Source organism: Acanthaster planci, linkage group LG02, assembly GCF_054643075.1.
Source record: "Acanthaster planci isolate LZ-2023a linkage group LG02, COTS_SCS, whole genome shotgun sequence".
NCBI classification, from domain to species: domain Eukaryota; kingdom Metazoa; phylum Echinodermata; class Asteroidea; order Valvatida; family Acanthasteridae; genus Acanthaster; species Acanthaster planci.
Window position 1 is genome coordinate 8,668,154 of NC_141778.1, and position 16,062 is coordinate 8,684,215.

Consider the following 16,062-nt stretch of genomic DNA (forward strand, 5'->3'; position numbering starts at 1 on the left):
ACCGTCTATCAAGACCACGACGGTCAGCCTGGATGACCACCATCTCCCGCTTGGGACCCAAGAACGGCCACGGTGACAGTAGTAGGCTCCCATCGCAACGCCCTCCACACATTTCAGTTGGATACCGGTATCCCTTTTATTATTTCAAACAGCCTTTACTATTTAGTTGAACCATAGAGGAAGGACACAGAAGGAGCTGTAACTCAGGCACTTCAAAGCGTCCAATGATGGTCGCCGCCGAGTCTGACAAATAATAGAAAATATTCCCAAAATGCCTCATTGCTGCATGCATCTTAGCTGGACAAGTGGGGCCAGTAATAACCTGGCAATACTTTGCTTGCTTGCAATTAAATACAAACTATCAATGTGACCAGGAAATAGAAAGAGAAAAATTTCTGATATTAGACCTACTTTTGCCATCATAAACAAACTTTTTGAAATTTGACACACTGTTTCATTATCCATGCAAAGTTTGTAATTCTAGTCTCCGCTGTCCAATATACATCAGTGTCAAAGACTTGGAACGAATTTGGCTAAGACTGGCCAACAAAATGTTCACTACTACTGGAAAGCCTAGTTCATTAAGAACAAAACACGCTATTTCATCACAGAGAGTGATCGTGAAATCTCATAAAATAAGCCTTTGTACAAATGCCATACTGAAAATGATTCAAACAAAACATAAAATCTTACAAACAGCTTGGCTATTTATTCCTAAAAGAAGTCCAGAAGAAAGCATTCGATAAGGGCAACAACTGCACATGAACACTTCGGGTATGCAGCCTAATAAAAGCAACTGCGCAAACACTGAATTTGATGATGTTGTCGGATCATATCAAGCACCAACGATGGCATGAATATTCAACTTCCTATACTGCAGTACACAACGTTTTAGGGATGCAGATTTCCAACGAAAAATTGCGGCGACGATCATGGGGTACAAAGGGAGCTTATGGTTGCAAAACAGGTGGTGGGTAGCAGGCGGGCGCTGCGCTCTGGCTATGGACATACCGGGATGCCAGAAAGTGGTAATCGGCCAGATGTTATAGCCCGGACTGTTCAAACTCCTTCTGTATCCGTCCTCCATGTTGAAACACAGTAGTGGATACTTCTCTTCAATCGAACAAGCATTATAAATGCTTTCTTCACTTCGGTTTTCATGTTGTCGATGATTTGATGCTAGAAAAGATGACATCTATGTCAAGAAGACAACTGTTTGAACATGTTCATTCTTCTAGAATCATCACTGACATTGAACTGTCGAACAAAAAATGCTTAGATTTTGTATTTCAATTCCACGATATTGATGGGTCTGATATCCCTGCGGATCCTCGACGACAGACAACCAAGATGATAAAGGACTTTCTCTATCAAATGAGAGATAGATGGACTCGAAGCAAACGCACGATGAAAACATTCCATCAAAACAACGCCGTTTGGTTGGACCATAAAATATCATTTCCCGATGAAGTGGAACAATGTTTTGCCAGTAAGGACGCAAGCAGAAATGATCCTTGTTGTTCAGCAAAGCCAAGTACATCCAAACAGCAACCAACAGTGGGACGTCCAATCGAGGATTGGCAAGCACTTTCAAAAAGATCAAGGCACAAAGCACTCGCACTTTCAAAACAAAAGAAACCAGCCGAGCTTCTGTTTGCAGCATCACAAGGATCGTACAAACAAAATCAAGACCTTAAGTATGTGCTTCAGTTTGCAATGATTTCACCGTCCAAATCAAGATCTACCAAGATCTACCAAGCCCTTCAACGAGACAAGCCCTCCGGGCCAAGTCGAACCCATCCAAAGAAGAGACCCATGCCCTCCAAGACCTTAGCAGTGACAAGAGCATCCACGTCCTCACAGCCGACAAGGGCAACGCTACCATCGTCATGGACCGCACAACTTACGCCAGCAAGGTTCAAGACATCCTGGAATACGGAGCCTACAAACCTCTCCGCAAGGACCCACCTCAAGCCATCGAAAGACGCATCACCAGCAAGCTCCTCGCCCTCCACCGGTCAGAAGCCATCCCCCAAGAGTTATACCGTCGCCTCCGCCCGACAGCCTCTTCCTGCCCCAGATTCTTTGGCCAACCAAAGATTCATAAAAGAGATATTCCACTTCGGCCCATAGTGTCATCCAGGGGCTCACCCACCTATGAGACGGCCAGATTCCTAGCCAGCCTCCTCCAACCCCTGGTGGGCAACACACCTCACCACATTGCCAACTCGACAAAGTTTGTGGAACTCACCAGGGGCCTTACACTCCAGCCCAGTGACATCAGGGTGAGCTTCGACGTGGTGTCGCTCTTCACCAACGTTCCCACCTTAGAGGCATGCAAAATCACTGAAGACCGCCTGGCCAGTGACCCTTCCCTCGCTGATCGCACCGCCCTCTCACCCGGCCAGATCACCGAACTCATCCGGCTCTGCGTATCATCCAGCTATTTCCAGTTTCAAGGCCAGTTCTACGAACAGACGGCAGGGACTTCCATGGGATCTCCTATATCCCCAGTCCTCGCCAACATATAGATGTACTTTTTCTTGCACATTTGTTAGCAGCTTATTTTTGTGAACAGAAAAACCGAGTTTGGGGTGGAATTTGAGGACGGTCGTTAAAACCTAGGACAGCTATTTCTATCTTGAGAGGGACAAGACTTGCTTAACATATTCCGGTCAAAAAGCCAAGCTGTACAGCAATACTGTATAATTATGTCATACTTTGTTGTAACCCGAAGGTCTCACAATTTGAGACCTGTGCACTTTAGTATACATCGTGGCTTCAATTAAACAGAAAAAAGCAGATTATATGTAATTATTATTTAAAAATTGAAATAAAACTATAAATGTAAATTGTCAACTGTGGACGTTATAAACAAAATGTGATTTTTTTCATGCAATGTGAATTGAAATATCGAGATAAATTCAAAAGTCCTTTTTTATCTTAATCTTGTGTAGTAAATGAAATCTCAAACAGACAAAATAACAATACCCGGACAAAACGGAACCATCAAACCTGATGGTTGCATTGAGGAAGGTAAGGGCAAAGCGACAATTCTTAAATATAAAGCAAAACTGGAAAATCTCATCTTTGTCGGCGCCTTTTCGCTACTTTTAACGAGTGTTAGAAGCCTCGGAAATTCTGATCTTATGATTAATAATTCTGGGGATAGGCCTAACTTGTTCTCCAGACAATTAGCCTCTTATGGTACTTTGAAAGAATGAGATTCTAACTTGGGACTGTTGCCAACTACAGTGTTTTGTGAGTTACGCTGGTCATCCGGAGAAACGCCTTACAGTTTGGTGTTCTTTGTGGTCGCGTTCAGGACGAGACCTTTGGCAGACAGGCCGGTCTTCGGCTGAGTGGGCAAATTCTTCGTCACTTTTCCCGCTTGCGTCTCTCTCACCTTTCGTCTCCACATGGCCCGCACCCTCTTGTTGAGGCAGAAGCCAATGAAGATGAAGACTGCCTGGAGATAGTTGAGGATGATATAGATGTAGGAGAAGGCCAGGATGCCCGTCACTGACTGCGACACGAAGCCAAACACCCAGGTCAGGCCGACAAGAGTGCAAATCTGTTGATTGAGGGGAAGATTGCACAGTGAGTTCGAATTCATTGCAAGATGGCATTATAGAAGAGAAAACACGGGCTAAGGAAATGTCGAGGCTCGATGTCGTTCTCTTCTCCACCCCATAAAACAGTACCCACTTGGAGCAGATCAGAACATTTTCAGGTCTGTGATGAATTGCAAATGGTTGCATGTATTAATTTGTACTCCAGATAATTTTAAATATTTTGGCATATTTTAGAAAAGCACTACTCCAAGTTTATATTAGGGGTTTGCCAATAAAATGGGAGTATAGCAAGGACTGAGTGGTGAAGCTGTTTCTATGTCAATGAAATAAAGGTTATCACACTGCCGTACGTGCCATTGAATCATCAAAATCAACAACAACGACTGAGTGGTGAGTCTACGTTGACTGAATAGTGAGTTCACGTTGACGGAGTGGTGAGTTTATGTTGAAAATTGCTGTGCGAACCTAAAAATACATTCGATTCCAATGTGAATACTTGCAGTAGTCGATTACTTTCTGAAACGTGCGCTATCACCCTGCCTTATCAACATCACCGCTCCTGATGTTATAAAAAGTGATTAAAAAGGTAAAAAACAAACAAAAACAAAAAAACAACGTTATGCTGACCTTAAGGTATACCGCGAGTTCTTCTTTGGCGGCGTCTGTCGCTCGTTCGTTGCGTGCAGCCTTGCTCATGTATCGGTTTTTTCTGAAAATAATAACCGTGTAGAGATACAAGACGATGTTCAATGCCAGGCTCATTGCGACAGGTATCGCAAAGACGACCACACGAACGGTAGCGTCGGTGATCCAGCAGATACCTCCATCTGCATAGATCGTCGGGAGATCGGTGCAGTCACAGAATTGCACCGTCATGCAGGTGCTCACTATAATAAAGGGGATGCCATAAGCCAGACACATGTATGCAACCAGTATGCGATCGATACCCCTTCTGCGATTCGGACGGGACGCCACCTTGGACCCCAGGGTATGGGCAACACTGATGCTCAGAACCGTCATCCATGCGAAAACGGCCAGCCAGGTGAAGTGCGCCACCGCGGCCCCTGCCACACAGACAGCATGGTTCTGCTTCAGATAGCCGGCCAGCAAGAATAACAAGATGGCGACAAACAAGGCCGCAACGAGGTTCATCGTAGACTTGCCTGCTGTGTTTCGCAGCTCAGGAAAGACACAGTATGTGACGAAAGTGGCAGTCAGGGCCAGCAACGAAAGGCAGCTTCCTGCAAACGATAACGCCCGTCGGATGCTCGGTTCTAACCCCAGTGGTATTGGTCCCCTAAAGGAGCAGATGACTGCAGACCCATCGGGGAAGATAACATACTCGGCAACAAGTATACGTGTGCCACTTGTACCAACTTCAAGAATTTGCTCAGCTGGGATGTGGTACTCAGAGACTTCTAACGTCAACAGAGATGAGCAATTGAGGCTAATCACTTGTAGGCATAAAGGCGATGTAGTTGTTTTACTGTACTGTCCTTCATTGGTCGTGATTTGGTACTTAACAACCTCCAAAAGGTGTCCGTTATATCCACGAAATGTTCCATTCCAGTATCCACTGCTACAGTAACTGGATTCGAACTGAATAAATGGCACCAACACCGATAGGTCAGATATATTACACAATAAGGAATAGTCCAACGTGGACCTGTTTATCATTGCTGAGTCGAGAGTCAAATCAAAAGCAGCTTCGATGTCGAGTGCACTCTGATGCGAATCCACAAGAATGGTAAGTGAGATTTTGTTCGAATGTGGATCCTTCAAGGAGAAATCTAGACCCTCAATCAAGGCCTGCCCACCCCCTGAGTCGTTACCAAGACGCTCGGTCAAGCACTCAACCACTGATACTTTCTTAGTGCCGTTGGTTTGCGTGGAAAGTGGGCTATCTGCCACACATTCCTCGCCTTTCACCCGATACCCGGCTGCGCACGTCAGCACGCGACATCGCTCTAGGAAGGGATCGTAGATCTGACCCTCCGAGCAAGACAGCCCACTAATGGATGAGGGGGAGGTGAAGTCGAACAGAACCTCAATCGTGAAGAAGTCGTCGTAAGGGCCACACACAAAGAAGCACGGGTCCCAAGGCACTTGGTTGCACGGACCTGCACAAACTCGGTCTGTGCAGGACTTGTCCGGTATAAGTTTCTTGCCGTTACACATTGCACAATGCGGATTACGGTATCGGATATTCTGATCATCGGGGCGCACGGGTGCGTAGTACGCTCTACAAGCTCTGTCAATATTGGTGCCGAAAAATTCGTCCGGACAGGTGTCGATGAGGTGTGCGGAGCATTGCCGTATCACTTTATGGCCTCTTGGGGGAGATATGATCCAACCATTGCTTGGCAGGTATCGGTTAAGAGACGGGTAAAATATTTCTGTGGTTGAAGTTAAGAGATTTGAGGCAAAAACATTCCATCTGTGTGACCTATGCAGCAATCTGCCGTTACACAAGGCGCAGTAGATGTTCTTGAAATCCACTCCTTGCTCGTCGTAGACTGGCATGGACCCAACGATGTCAGTCACATTAACCGCCCTTTCGCACAGCTCGCGCGTGCCTTCGTCCAACCAGTCGTCAGGGCAACGATTGACGGCCACGTAGCCAATGTGAGTGAACTGACTGCCCGGTACCCACACGCAGCCAAACCAATCCACCGTGAAGCCCCCACGCTCTAAACTTGGTACTGCAGGACTACAGACGTTGGCATGGTCGTAACAACAGTCGTCGAATAATACACAAGCATCGTCACATTGACAGTAATGGAAATTGTCAGTTGAATCATCCAATGGATGAATCTGTTGTTGACAGTTTGCACCACACAGCTGCTTAGAACCGCACAGGTAGACGGTGTCGTTATAATCTCTGATTTCTGCACGGGGAACCAAAAGAAAGCACGCTGGATAAGCGGGACATAGCCAAACGAAAGGGTTTACATCGATGTCATTCTGAAAGAAACTGTTGAGTTGGTAAACTGTTATCACTGTAGCCTAATTATTTCACCGAGTCCAGCATCCAAGGTATTTTTTTTTCACTTTTGAGTGACTTTATTTAACTGCATGGAAATTATGCACATGTTTTACTGTCTGATATACCTAGGCGCGCCCTATTGTTGGGTTTCCTTTAACTGACTTACCGGTGAAGCATTCCAGTGTAGCGTAAGCCTGACACTGCCGTAGCGAGTAGTGCTCACACTCACTCAGACTCGCTTCGTTCCCAACGCAACCGATATCAACGAACAGCGTATAGTTGGTTGTATGCCCGATATCAACTTCGTCAAATGATGCGGATCCTACCGATAAGGCGAAACTGGAAAGTTCAAGATCACGGCAGGCAACGTTTCCCGCTCTCTTCTTGTAAAATGTATTGCTGCAGATGGCGCCCCAGTCTCGTTTGCCTCCGCAGCGGCCCTGCACGAGCCCTCTGGATTCACCTCCTGTCCCATCAATAAGTCGCAATTCGAGGTCTGGCATTCCTGAGCAAAGAAGAGTACACGTAGGACTTTCTTTAGCTTGAGCGCTTACATTTGGCAAATTTAAACACCCTGATTGGCGGATGAACCTTGTTGAAAAAAATTGGAAATGTTTATGTATATTGGCATGAACTCTTTTCAAGGTACTGTCCAGACCCCCTCTCATAATTGGTATAATAAGGTCATCTTTGAATATTTACCCATTTATTTTCCAGAGCAGAGATGCCAGTGATTCCTAGCGAAAATGGATAGGACAGCTGAACTGATACAATTTATCAAAGGGCGTTACCACTCTCTCCCTTTTTATTGTTTGTTTGTGTTGTGTGTATGTTTTTACTTATTCCAACATAGGGATTACCTGCATATCCGCATGATAACCACGTGTCCTGTTCGTGAATGCAAGGTGATTCATCAACCAGATTTACTCCAGATGACACATTCAGGATGCAGCCCCCCGCCGTTATCTCTGTAGGGTGGGTCTCACATGTAGCCAGGAATTTTACGCTTGCGACGTTTACCAGCGACGAATTGTCGGTCCGCAGGGGCCCGGCTGCCTCCATACCGCATGCAAACGAGTATCTGAGACGCCTGCACAGCTGAAAGGCGACCGTGGCCGCATGATTTGAACTGTAGCACAGAGATGTCCAGTTGGAGTCACCAGGGAACCAGCGAATTAACACTCTCCCCTCATTGGCGGCAATGCCATTCACAAGTTTGATGTCAAAATCTCTGTTATCTGTGAGTTCAGTATAAAATAAATAAGAAGCATTTCCACAATAAATATACCAGCCGAAAAGTACTGCTGCCCCCCATTCTTACTTGGCGCTTTGGGAGTTGTTCATCTTTCCTCGCTTTTCACCTCTGCGGACTGGGTTCGATTCCTGGCTCTGTCCACATCTGGATTTTGTTTTCAGTCCCTACCTGATTTCGTGGGTTTTACCCAAAATATTCTCCCGAGGTTTTACTCCCACCACTTAAACTAACTTCTCAATGTCTCCTTTCTACAGGTTTCTTCAGGCTTACGAGCTACAGTATCCAGGGCACTTTTAAGGAATCCTTGGCTTCATTACCAGAAAGACTTTACAATATTGCCTCTTTGTGAATGTATTATGTTACAGCTATAGACTTGCTGCCCTAATCAATGCACTCACACTCAGTGCGTATAAACAGAGTGTCAGGGAGCAGTATACTGCTATCTCCAATGTCAGGGTTAAAAGCAATGTACACGATTCGCAGTCACAAAACCGGGACTGTCGAATTATCTTTAAATATCTTACTGTAAAGTAAGTACATAATAGTATCAGACAATCTGCAAAATCTTTCCATATTATCTAGGCACTAAGGAAAGTAATGTGGTTCATGGATTCCATTTTTAAGACAAATTAAACGAGCTGCGGTTTGAGTGTTAAATGAATGCTTTTTCTGGATTTTTGGCAAAAGAAGTCAACTAAAACAAAGGAACAAGTCCGTTGAATGATACGCATAGTAAATAAGAAATCCATAAACGACCAATTTTGAAAAATTGCAGTACACGCAAATCGTGTACACGACCTTCAAAGGTTCAAAAAAGTCCTTTTAGAGAACTATTCGAGCCAATGCAGTAGCCTTATAGTACCGGTATGAGCAAGTAACCCTGAATATGGTGATCTCTCTCTTGGCTCTCACTCCTGCTGTCACTTCGGCAGTGTCGTTCATAAGCGTAGAGCCCAATGTGCTGGGAGGAACATCTGCCGCAGTGGCGGCAGCAAAAGAGAAGGGTGTGGATTTGAGGATCGGCGACTGAGGCTGCCCTAGCAGCACGCTTTCGATTGTGCTCAGCTGTCTCCTCAGCCAAACGGTCATCGATGAGGAAAGCAGAACCTCTGACAACTGACAACAAATGTCCACCTTCAGCTGTCACTTGCTCTGTCCTCCCAGGAGTCGGCGTCGATGGCAAAGGCCTTCAAATGTCTTTTGAGAAAGTCCTTGAAGTTCAGCTTCGGTCTACCTTTGCTTCTTGCTTCTTTGACCAGTTCACCATAGAATACATGGCCGCTCAATCGTAGTTGGCTCTTCGTGAGTAGTGCCTCAACACCTCTTCGTCACTAAGACAGGAGTCTTGCCAGCGGGTCTTGAGAAGATGTCTTATCGGGTAAGTCTGAACGCATTGGAGTCTCTTGATGTGGAGACGGTACGGGATGAAGGTTCCTGAAGAGTAGAGAAGGCAGGTGAGGACCACTGCACGGTACACCTTGCACTTGGTTGTAAGCCGGATGCCATGTCTTTTCCAGGCCTTAGACTGGAGCTTCGCAGAGGCTGCTCTGGCTGCACTGATGCGCCTCTCCACTTCATTTTCCAGGTTGTTGTCACTGGAAACTGTGCAGCTAAGTTAGGTAAAGCTGTGTACAGCTTGGAGTTGGTTTCCATCTAAGCTTTCCATCTAAGCGTATACTGTGATAAACACCGCCCTGCTGTGGACACAATTCCTGGACAGCACTGAGATAGATGGAGAATGGGGAGGGAGCCAACACACAGCCTTGCTTGACGCCTTGGTTCACAATGAACTGGTATGAAAGTGTGCCGTTAAGGGAGACTTGGGCCATCATGACAGTGTGAAGCTGAGAGATGAGACTGACGCTGCCTTCAGGACAGCCATTGCGACGCAGAGGAGACCAGACCAGAGACACTCCCTGTTCACCGTATCAAAAGCTTTGGTAAAGTCGATGAACACTATGTACAAGGGTACGTTCTGTTCGATGGCTTTCTCTTGCAGCTGCGGAAGCCACACTGCAACTCTGGGAAAACTGCATCAAGGATGGTTTTGAGGCGCTTGAGAATCACTTTGCCAAGCACTTTGCCATCGGTTGACATAAGTGATCCTGCTTGTTACCTTTCTTCTTGAAGATGGGGATGACGGCAGCATCCTTGAATTCCTGTGGCACAGACTTCTCATTCCAGATAACGGAAATGACCTCATAGAGAGCACGGGTGATCTGTTCTCCATTCTTGTAGGTTTCCGTTTGGATGCCAACCATTCCGGGAAACTTGAGGCCTGTAAAACTTCATCTATGAGCAGAGGATCATCATCACTAAGAAGCACTGAACGCTAGTGATTCAGTCAAGAATCGAGATCAGCATTTGGTCTTTGGTTCAGGAGCTGGGGAAAGTGTGTCTGCCATCGTTTAAGTCAAGAGAGTATTGCCATCAGTTGCAAGCAGAGGGCTGGAATGAGTTTCTCCATGGTCAAAGACAGTCTTCAGTTCTTGGTAGCAGCCTCTGGTATCTCCAATGTCTGGCATTCTCTGAATTTCTTTAGCTTTCTGATCCCACCACTCGTCTTACATGTTTGTGAGCTTGCGTTGCAGTTTTGCCCTCACTCTGGTGAACTCAGATCTGGATCTTTGGCAGCTGGGCTTGGCGAGACAGGCCTGGTAGGCTTTGTGCTTGTCTTTAAGGAGCTCCGAGATGAGGAAGTCAGAGTCATCAAACTAGCCCTGATTCCTACGCCTTGGGTGCCCCAGTACTTCTTTAGCAGCTTTGTAAAGACATGAGCTGAAGTTCTGCCACTCATCAGTAGCAGTGGAGTTGGTGGTTGGAGAGAAGCACTGACAGAAGGTCGTGTTGAGGTCTTTCGTAGCACAGGACTCCTTGAGTCGACCGACGTTGAGCTTCTTGCTGGGCCAGGGGCTGATCTCTGTCTAGGCTGTGGATGGAGACGTTGAGTCGGCACCTGATCATGTAGTGATCAGTGTCACATTCTGGGCCTCTCATGACCCTAGTGATGCACACGTCACGGGTCTTGCACTAGCTAATCAGAATGTAGTCCAGAAGATGAGCCTGTCCAGATCTTGAGTGTCCCCATGAGAAGTGATGAGCAGGCACGTTGAGCAGGGTGTTGGTCACTGTGAGTGAAAACTCGTTGCACAGTTCCTTTGCTGTTGTAAGATCCTCGTCCAAAACTGCGGAGGACTCCTAGGCATACATCTTGGTTGCGTCCGACACTTGCGTTAAAGTCTCCAAGCACCACAATTGTACCTGTGGTGGTGATGTTCAGCAACACTTCTTTGAGTTCATAGTAGAAAGCAGCCATGTGCGCAGGGTCATGAGTCATCGTCAGAACATACGCACGGAACAAGGTAATGTGTGCGGTGGGGGAGGTGGCAAGACGTAGGGTCATCAGTTGGTCAGACACTGGGGGAGGCAGCTCAGTCAGCTGGGGCAAAACCAGTGCCAGAAGTACCCAGTAGCCTTGAACCCTTGGGGTTGCCAGACCAGAAGAAGGTGTCGGTCTTCTCCCTCCTTTCTCCTGTGTCTGGGAGCCTCATCTCTGAATGCGCAGTGATGTCCTTGCCAAAAGCATCGAGCTCCTTGCCAAGCAAAGCAGCTCGTCTCTTCGGGAGGTTAGGGTTGTCGTCGAGGAGGGTTCACACACTCCAACATGCGACTTGTAGCTTTGATTTGCGGTTCCGCCCACTGAAAAGGATAACCCGCTGACCGTGGGCAGCCAGGTAGGTTGATTGAAGAGTAAGCATTTTTTACCTCAAGTTTTTAGCGCCACCCTCGGATTGAGGCAGGCGGGGTATCTCTTGAAAAAGGCCGCCTGGTCGTCCAGGAAGGACCTCACAGCACCGTCACCCGTCGGAAGCTGTGCAACCATCACTCCTGGTTCGCACAAATGCAAGTTCTTGGTAAAGAATATGAATTAATTTTCCTTGCTTTTCACATTCATAATGAGGTAACAACAGTGGCGTATCCAGCTTGCAGGTGTGGGGGGAGGGCAAATTCAAAAACAAATTCACTTTCGGGCTCATTCGACATGATAATGGGCGAAGATAAATATAGCCTATTAATTTGCAAATGAATATACCGATTAGTTTTTTTCCTACTCACCTATGAAGTATTCTCAGTTGAAAAAAAGAATTAAAAAAATCCATCAGCCCCCGCTGGATACGACACTGAGTAACAGCAGAAATTACTGTACACATAGGAGACAAAACCATTGTCGTCCCCTTGCTGATACGTCGTATAATTATAATGCAATTACTGCGGAATCAATAGGAAAACACGAAGCCAATTATTTTTAAAAACTCATTTTGGCTAGAGTGAAAACGATTATTTTTCAAATTTCAATGGACAGACAGGGAATGACTAATGTTGTTCTGTTAATAATTTGCATTCCCCCTTGCAATCCCCACCCCCTGCATTTGCGTTATGTCATTGCCATGACTATCAGGAGTTCGAAGGGAATGATATGCGCAGTAGGTTTTCCTATTACTGTTTTCGTAGGTTTTGACGCTTTATAATGCATGAAGTAACAATGGGAGGTACACAAAGGAAAGAAAATGGTTGCCTTCCCCTTGGTGATACGTCATATATAATGCACTTACCGCGGAATCTACAGAAAATATTCAGTTTGGTACTGTTAAATTAATCGAGCAAAAACGACTCGTTTCCAAATATTAATGGATAGACAGGGTATAAACACTGTTTTGTGAAAAAATTGCAATTACCCCCTTATCCCCCCTGCGTTTGCATCAAGGTTCAAATAGAAGGTTTTTTAAATTATTTCCTGTATTGGCCTGCTACAGCACAGTGACTGAAAAAGAACTGGTCTACAAAGCGTCTCCGGAAGAAGTAGCATCCGTAGAAAGAAGAAAGGAAAAGCCAAATCGAAACAAAGACGTCTACCTCTGTGATTCGAACTGTTTACAACATTCATGTACATGTAGTGACATCATGCACGTAGTACAAGATTAGAGCAGTGATTCGAAATAATTATTGTTTCAAGTATCAAATTGTATAAGCCCTGCATGTAAGCTGTTATATTCCACTCCCATTTTTCTATATAAATATACATACCAAATTCCCCTTGAAACAGCTGAGCCTTTTTTTTTCGGAAGACGCATGGGCGAGCTAAACGGTGACATAATAATTACGGTTTGAAGTCAGCGTGCCGTTTGGTTTGCGTGATAAGAAATCGTAGAATGGCCACCGTGAAAACAAATATTTTCAAAGTAGTGAAGTAACTATATTAGGACCGTCCAAAATGCATGCTGGAAAGCTACATTCACAGTCTGAAGGTTAATTTTAAAGCATTGATTAAAGCGTCATTATCGCGACATCCTATATGCTCTACACAAGGACCTTTGAAATGGGAACAAATATTTTATGCAGCTTTAAAAAAATTGTGCTAGTATCTCAAGAAGCCAAAGTATCCACATACATAAGTATTTTGTACTGATTGTTTAACATTGGCCTAGAATAACTACGTAAAAAGTGTGATTGAACGAGAAACTTCACCCTAACAAAAATTTGCCCGTATAATAATTAATCTTAACCCGTACCAGTATTCTCTGCCTCATTAACTTTAAACATACATAATGTACGCATACATAATGTAAACATTCAACATTCAGGGTCTACCATCGCATGACTGTTGAATAAGGTGAAAATCAATTGCTTTAAATTACGAAATACGCTCAAAAGAGCGGTTCCCACGCACGTAATACAGCTTGGAAGTAGACACAGTGGCAAAATCCATGTTCAACAGTATCATGAAATTCATCAAATATTTGAAAGATAATGAAATTTATACAACTTCAAAAAGATTGTACAGACCCTCGCCGATGGAATAATCCATACCAATTGGAAAATTGTCTTGGAAACCACCTGACATAAAACAATCAAGGAGTCAAAAAGCACAACAGCTAGGTAGACAAAAAGAAGTCTGACCAAAATAAGCAGACGACTGTTCCCCAACATATTCATTAAAATAATATTTTTTTCTTGTCCAACGGATGATGGTCCAAACTGTAATCATTTGTAAAAACTGGTTTATTGTTGGTTGCTTGCTTACCTGATAGGGCTCCAATCTTTTCCACTCCACGGGATAACATCAAAACCAAGTGGATAAAGAAGGCGAAGGGTTCCACTCCAAACATTTTTCTTCGAGAAAATCCTTTCCGTTGCACCCGAGCATAAACACTTCGGCAAACGGAAACTTGTATATTACTCGTCAGTTCCTTTGAATAAATGGTGGTGTGGTCATACGGCAGGCTGCACTTATATCTCGTAAAACAACACATACAGCTCATGTATTAAGCCCAGCCATCGTGGGCGTTTCCGCACTGGCAGCTGTGCGTCTCATTGGTTCAAAAGCAGCTGCATCTGGGTAATAATGCAGTGCACAAGGCCTGAAAGGTATCTTCTAATTGGCCGTCACAGTGTTGGATATAAAGTCTGTTTGTAATAATCGATTCATGATGCCTCTATATGAAATGAATGAATTCCAATTTGGAGTGGCCAGTACCGTTGAAAGTCGAATTTGCAACTGTAAATCATGATTTTTAGGTCGTCTGAAGCTATAAAATATTCAAGTTCCATTCATGGCAAATTAAGCCATGGCGAAAATAAATCCTTTAATTCCTAAACCGCCACAGAGTGACAAAGGAACATTTCATTGAGAGGTTGCTCCTCTTAAGTCTTCATAAGACGTGAGAGACGCTTAAGACGCCCACATCATCTGGAGGATTGTGAAAAAATTACATATACTTTATGTTACTCAAAAATCTTTTTATCAGTCTGCCATTTCCGTTTCGATTCATGATGGCATATGTTTGGTCGCATTACAAAATTTGCACATATCACAGCGAAACAAATCTGTGCTGTTTTTTGTTTGGGTTTAAAAGGGCAAGTTTCCAATGCATGTACTTTTTATTGTCCGGATTTCCTAAGGGAAACAATTTGCATCTATATATTTTAAAGATAATACCATCCACAGTGTTAAAGAATAAACAATTTTGAAAATACGAAAACCGACGTGCTCTTTATAGGTTTTTATGCTAAGAGACATAAATGATATTTTGCTCAGTTATTCTTATTTTGAAAGAAAGATTTGTTACAGTCTGAAGTAAACATCCAAAATTGTTTACGTACAAAGTTGTTCAATCTGCGCAGCTATTTCTGTTGCCAAAGAGGGCAAGAATCTTTAAAATGCAAGGTATTACGTAAATACTGTGTTTCAATGTTGACATTTCACAGACGTTGTATAGGGTTGGTTGTTCACAAATTCAAACATAACATCAGGTACAGCCCGGTATCTCTTTTAAAATCGTTCCAGGTCTATCTCCATTTTTAAAAATCTTGTAACTTCATCTGTGATTTCATCCTGCATGATCAGATGCAGCTGCACAAAACCAAACACTAATTTTTTTTTCATCCCAGGCACACTATGCATGGTAACTTTCATACCACACAATATGAACATCTAACAAAAGAAGCACGGTGCAATAACAATGGATACACATTGTTGGTGCATGTGTTTCTTTTGTTAGATGTTCGTAGTGTCATCCACTATCAGATGCTTGAGGTTCTCCAAATACCCCTTGTTGGAAATTACATTTGGTTGATCTTGTAATTTCTGTAAATTCACTGTTCTTCTTTCAAGTCTGCAGAAGTTTGCTTTCCATCTTCATATTGATTAACTTTAACAAGAAATTGAGAAAATACAAATTTCAAAATTAATGAAGTTCAAATTTCATTTAATTATGACTTCATTGTAGCATCTTCATTGTAGTGCATTCACATATAACTTTACAACTATTCAAAGTTCTAAAACCTTGATTATCTTATTGAAATTCAATTGATTTTGTAAGCCCTTAAGACTCATGGGAAGGAGATTAACATCATAAGTAATGAACTACAAATTTTATTTATAAAACTTTAATATTTCCAAATTGGTCACTTGGGAGACATTTTGTGGTAAATTTTTCAACATTAGGGAGATATCAGTCATTAGGGAGACGTTTCAATGTCTCCCTAATGCTCCAACTACCAAAAGGAGGAACATTTTGTGTCCACATTTTGACAGATAATAGATTAGGGTCTAAAAAAAACATCCAAAGTTTGGTTAAGATCAGATTAGGAAATATTGAATTATGGGACGGTAAAGTTTGAAAAATTTTGTGCACGTTCCTATGGGAATGTCTCCCAAGTGACCCATTTTTGGTAATAATAATTCT

At 43.8% G+C, this 16,062-nt stretch overlaps 2 protein-coding genes across 2 annotated transcripts; one reads left to right on the plus strand and one right to left on the minus strand.

Moving 5' to 3' along the window:
* Nucleotides 1-32: 32 nt before the first annotated feature.
* Nucleotides 33-2,531, plus strand: LOC147799837 (uncharacterized). The gene is made up of 2 exons (XM_087133872.1): nt 33-81; nt 1,711-2,531. The coding sequence occupies exons 1-2, from the start codon at nt 33-35 to the stop codon at nt 2,529-2,531; spliced, it is 870 nt and encodes a 289-aa protein (XP_086989998.1).
* A 121-nt stretch (nt 2,532-2,652) lies between these two features.
* On the minus strand, nt 2,653-14,150 carry LOC110979592 (uncharacterized). Its single transcript, XM_022235548.2, has 5 exons — nt 13,899-14,150; nt 7,422-7,799; nt 6,728-7,066; nt 4,203-6,463; nt 2,653-3,574 (listed from the first exon to the last, which is right to left on the minus strand). The coding sequence occupies exons 1-5, from the start codon at nt 14,134-14,136 to the stop codon at nt 3,293-3,295; spliced, it is 3,498 nt and encodes a 1,165-aa protein (XP_022091240.2). The 5' UTR covers nt 14,137-14,150; the 3' UTR covers nt 2,653-3,292.
* Between the last annotated feature and the right edge of the window lie 1,912 nt (nt 14,151-16,062).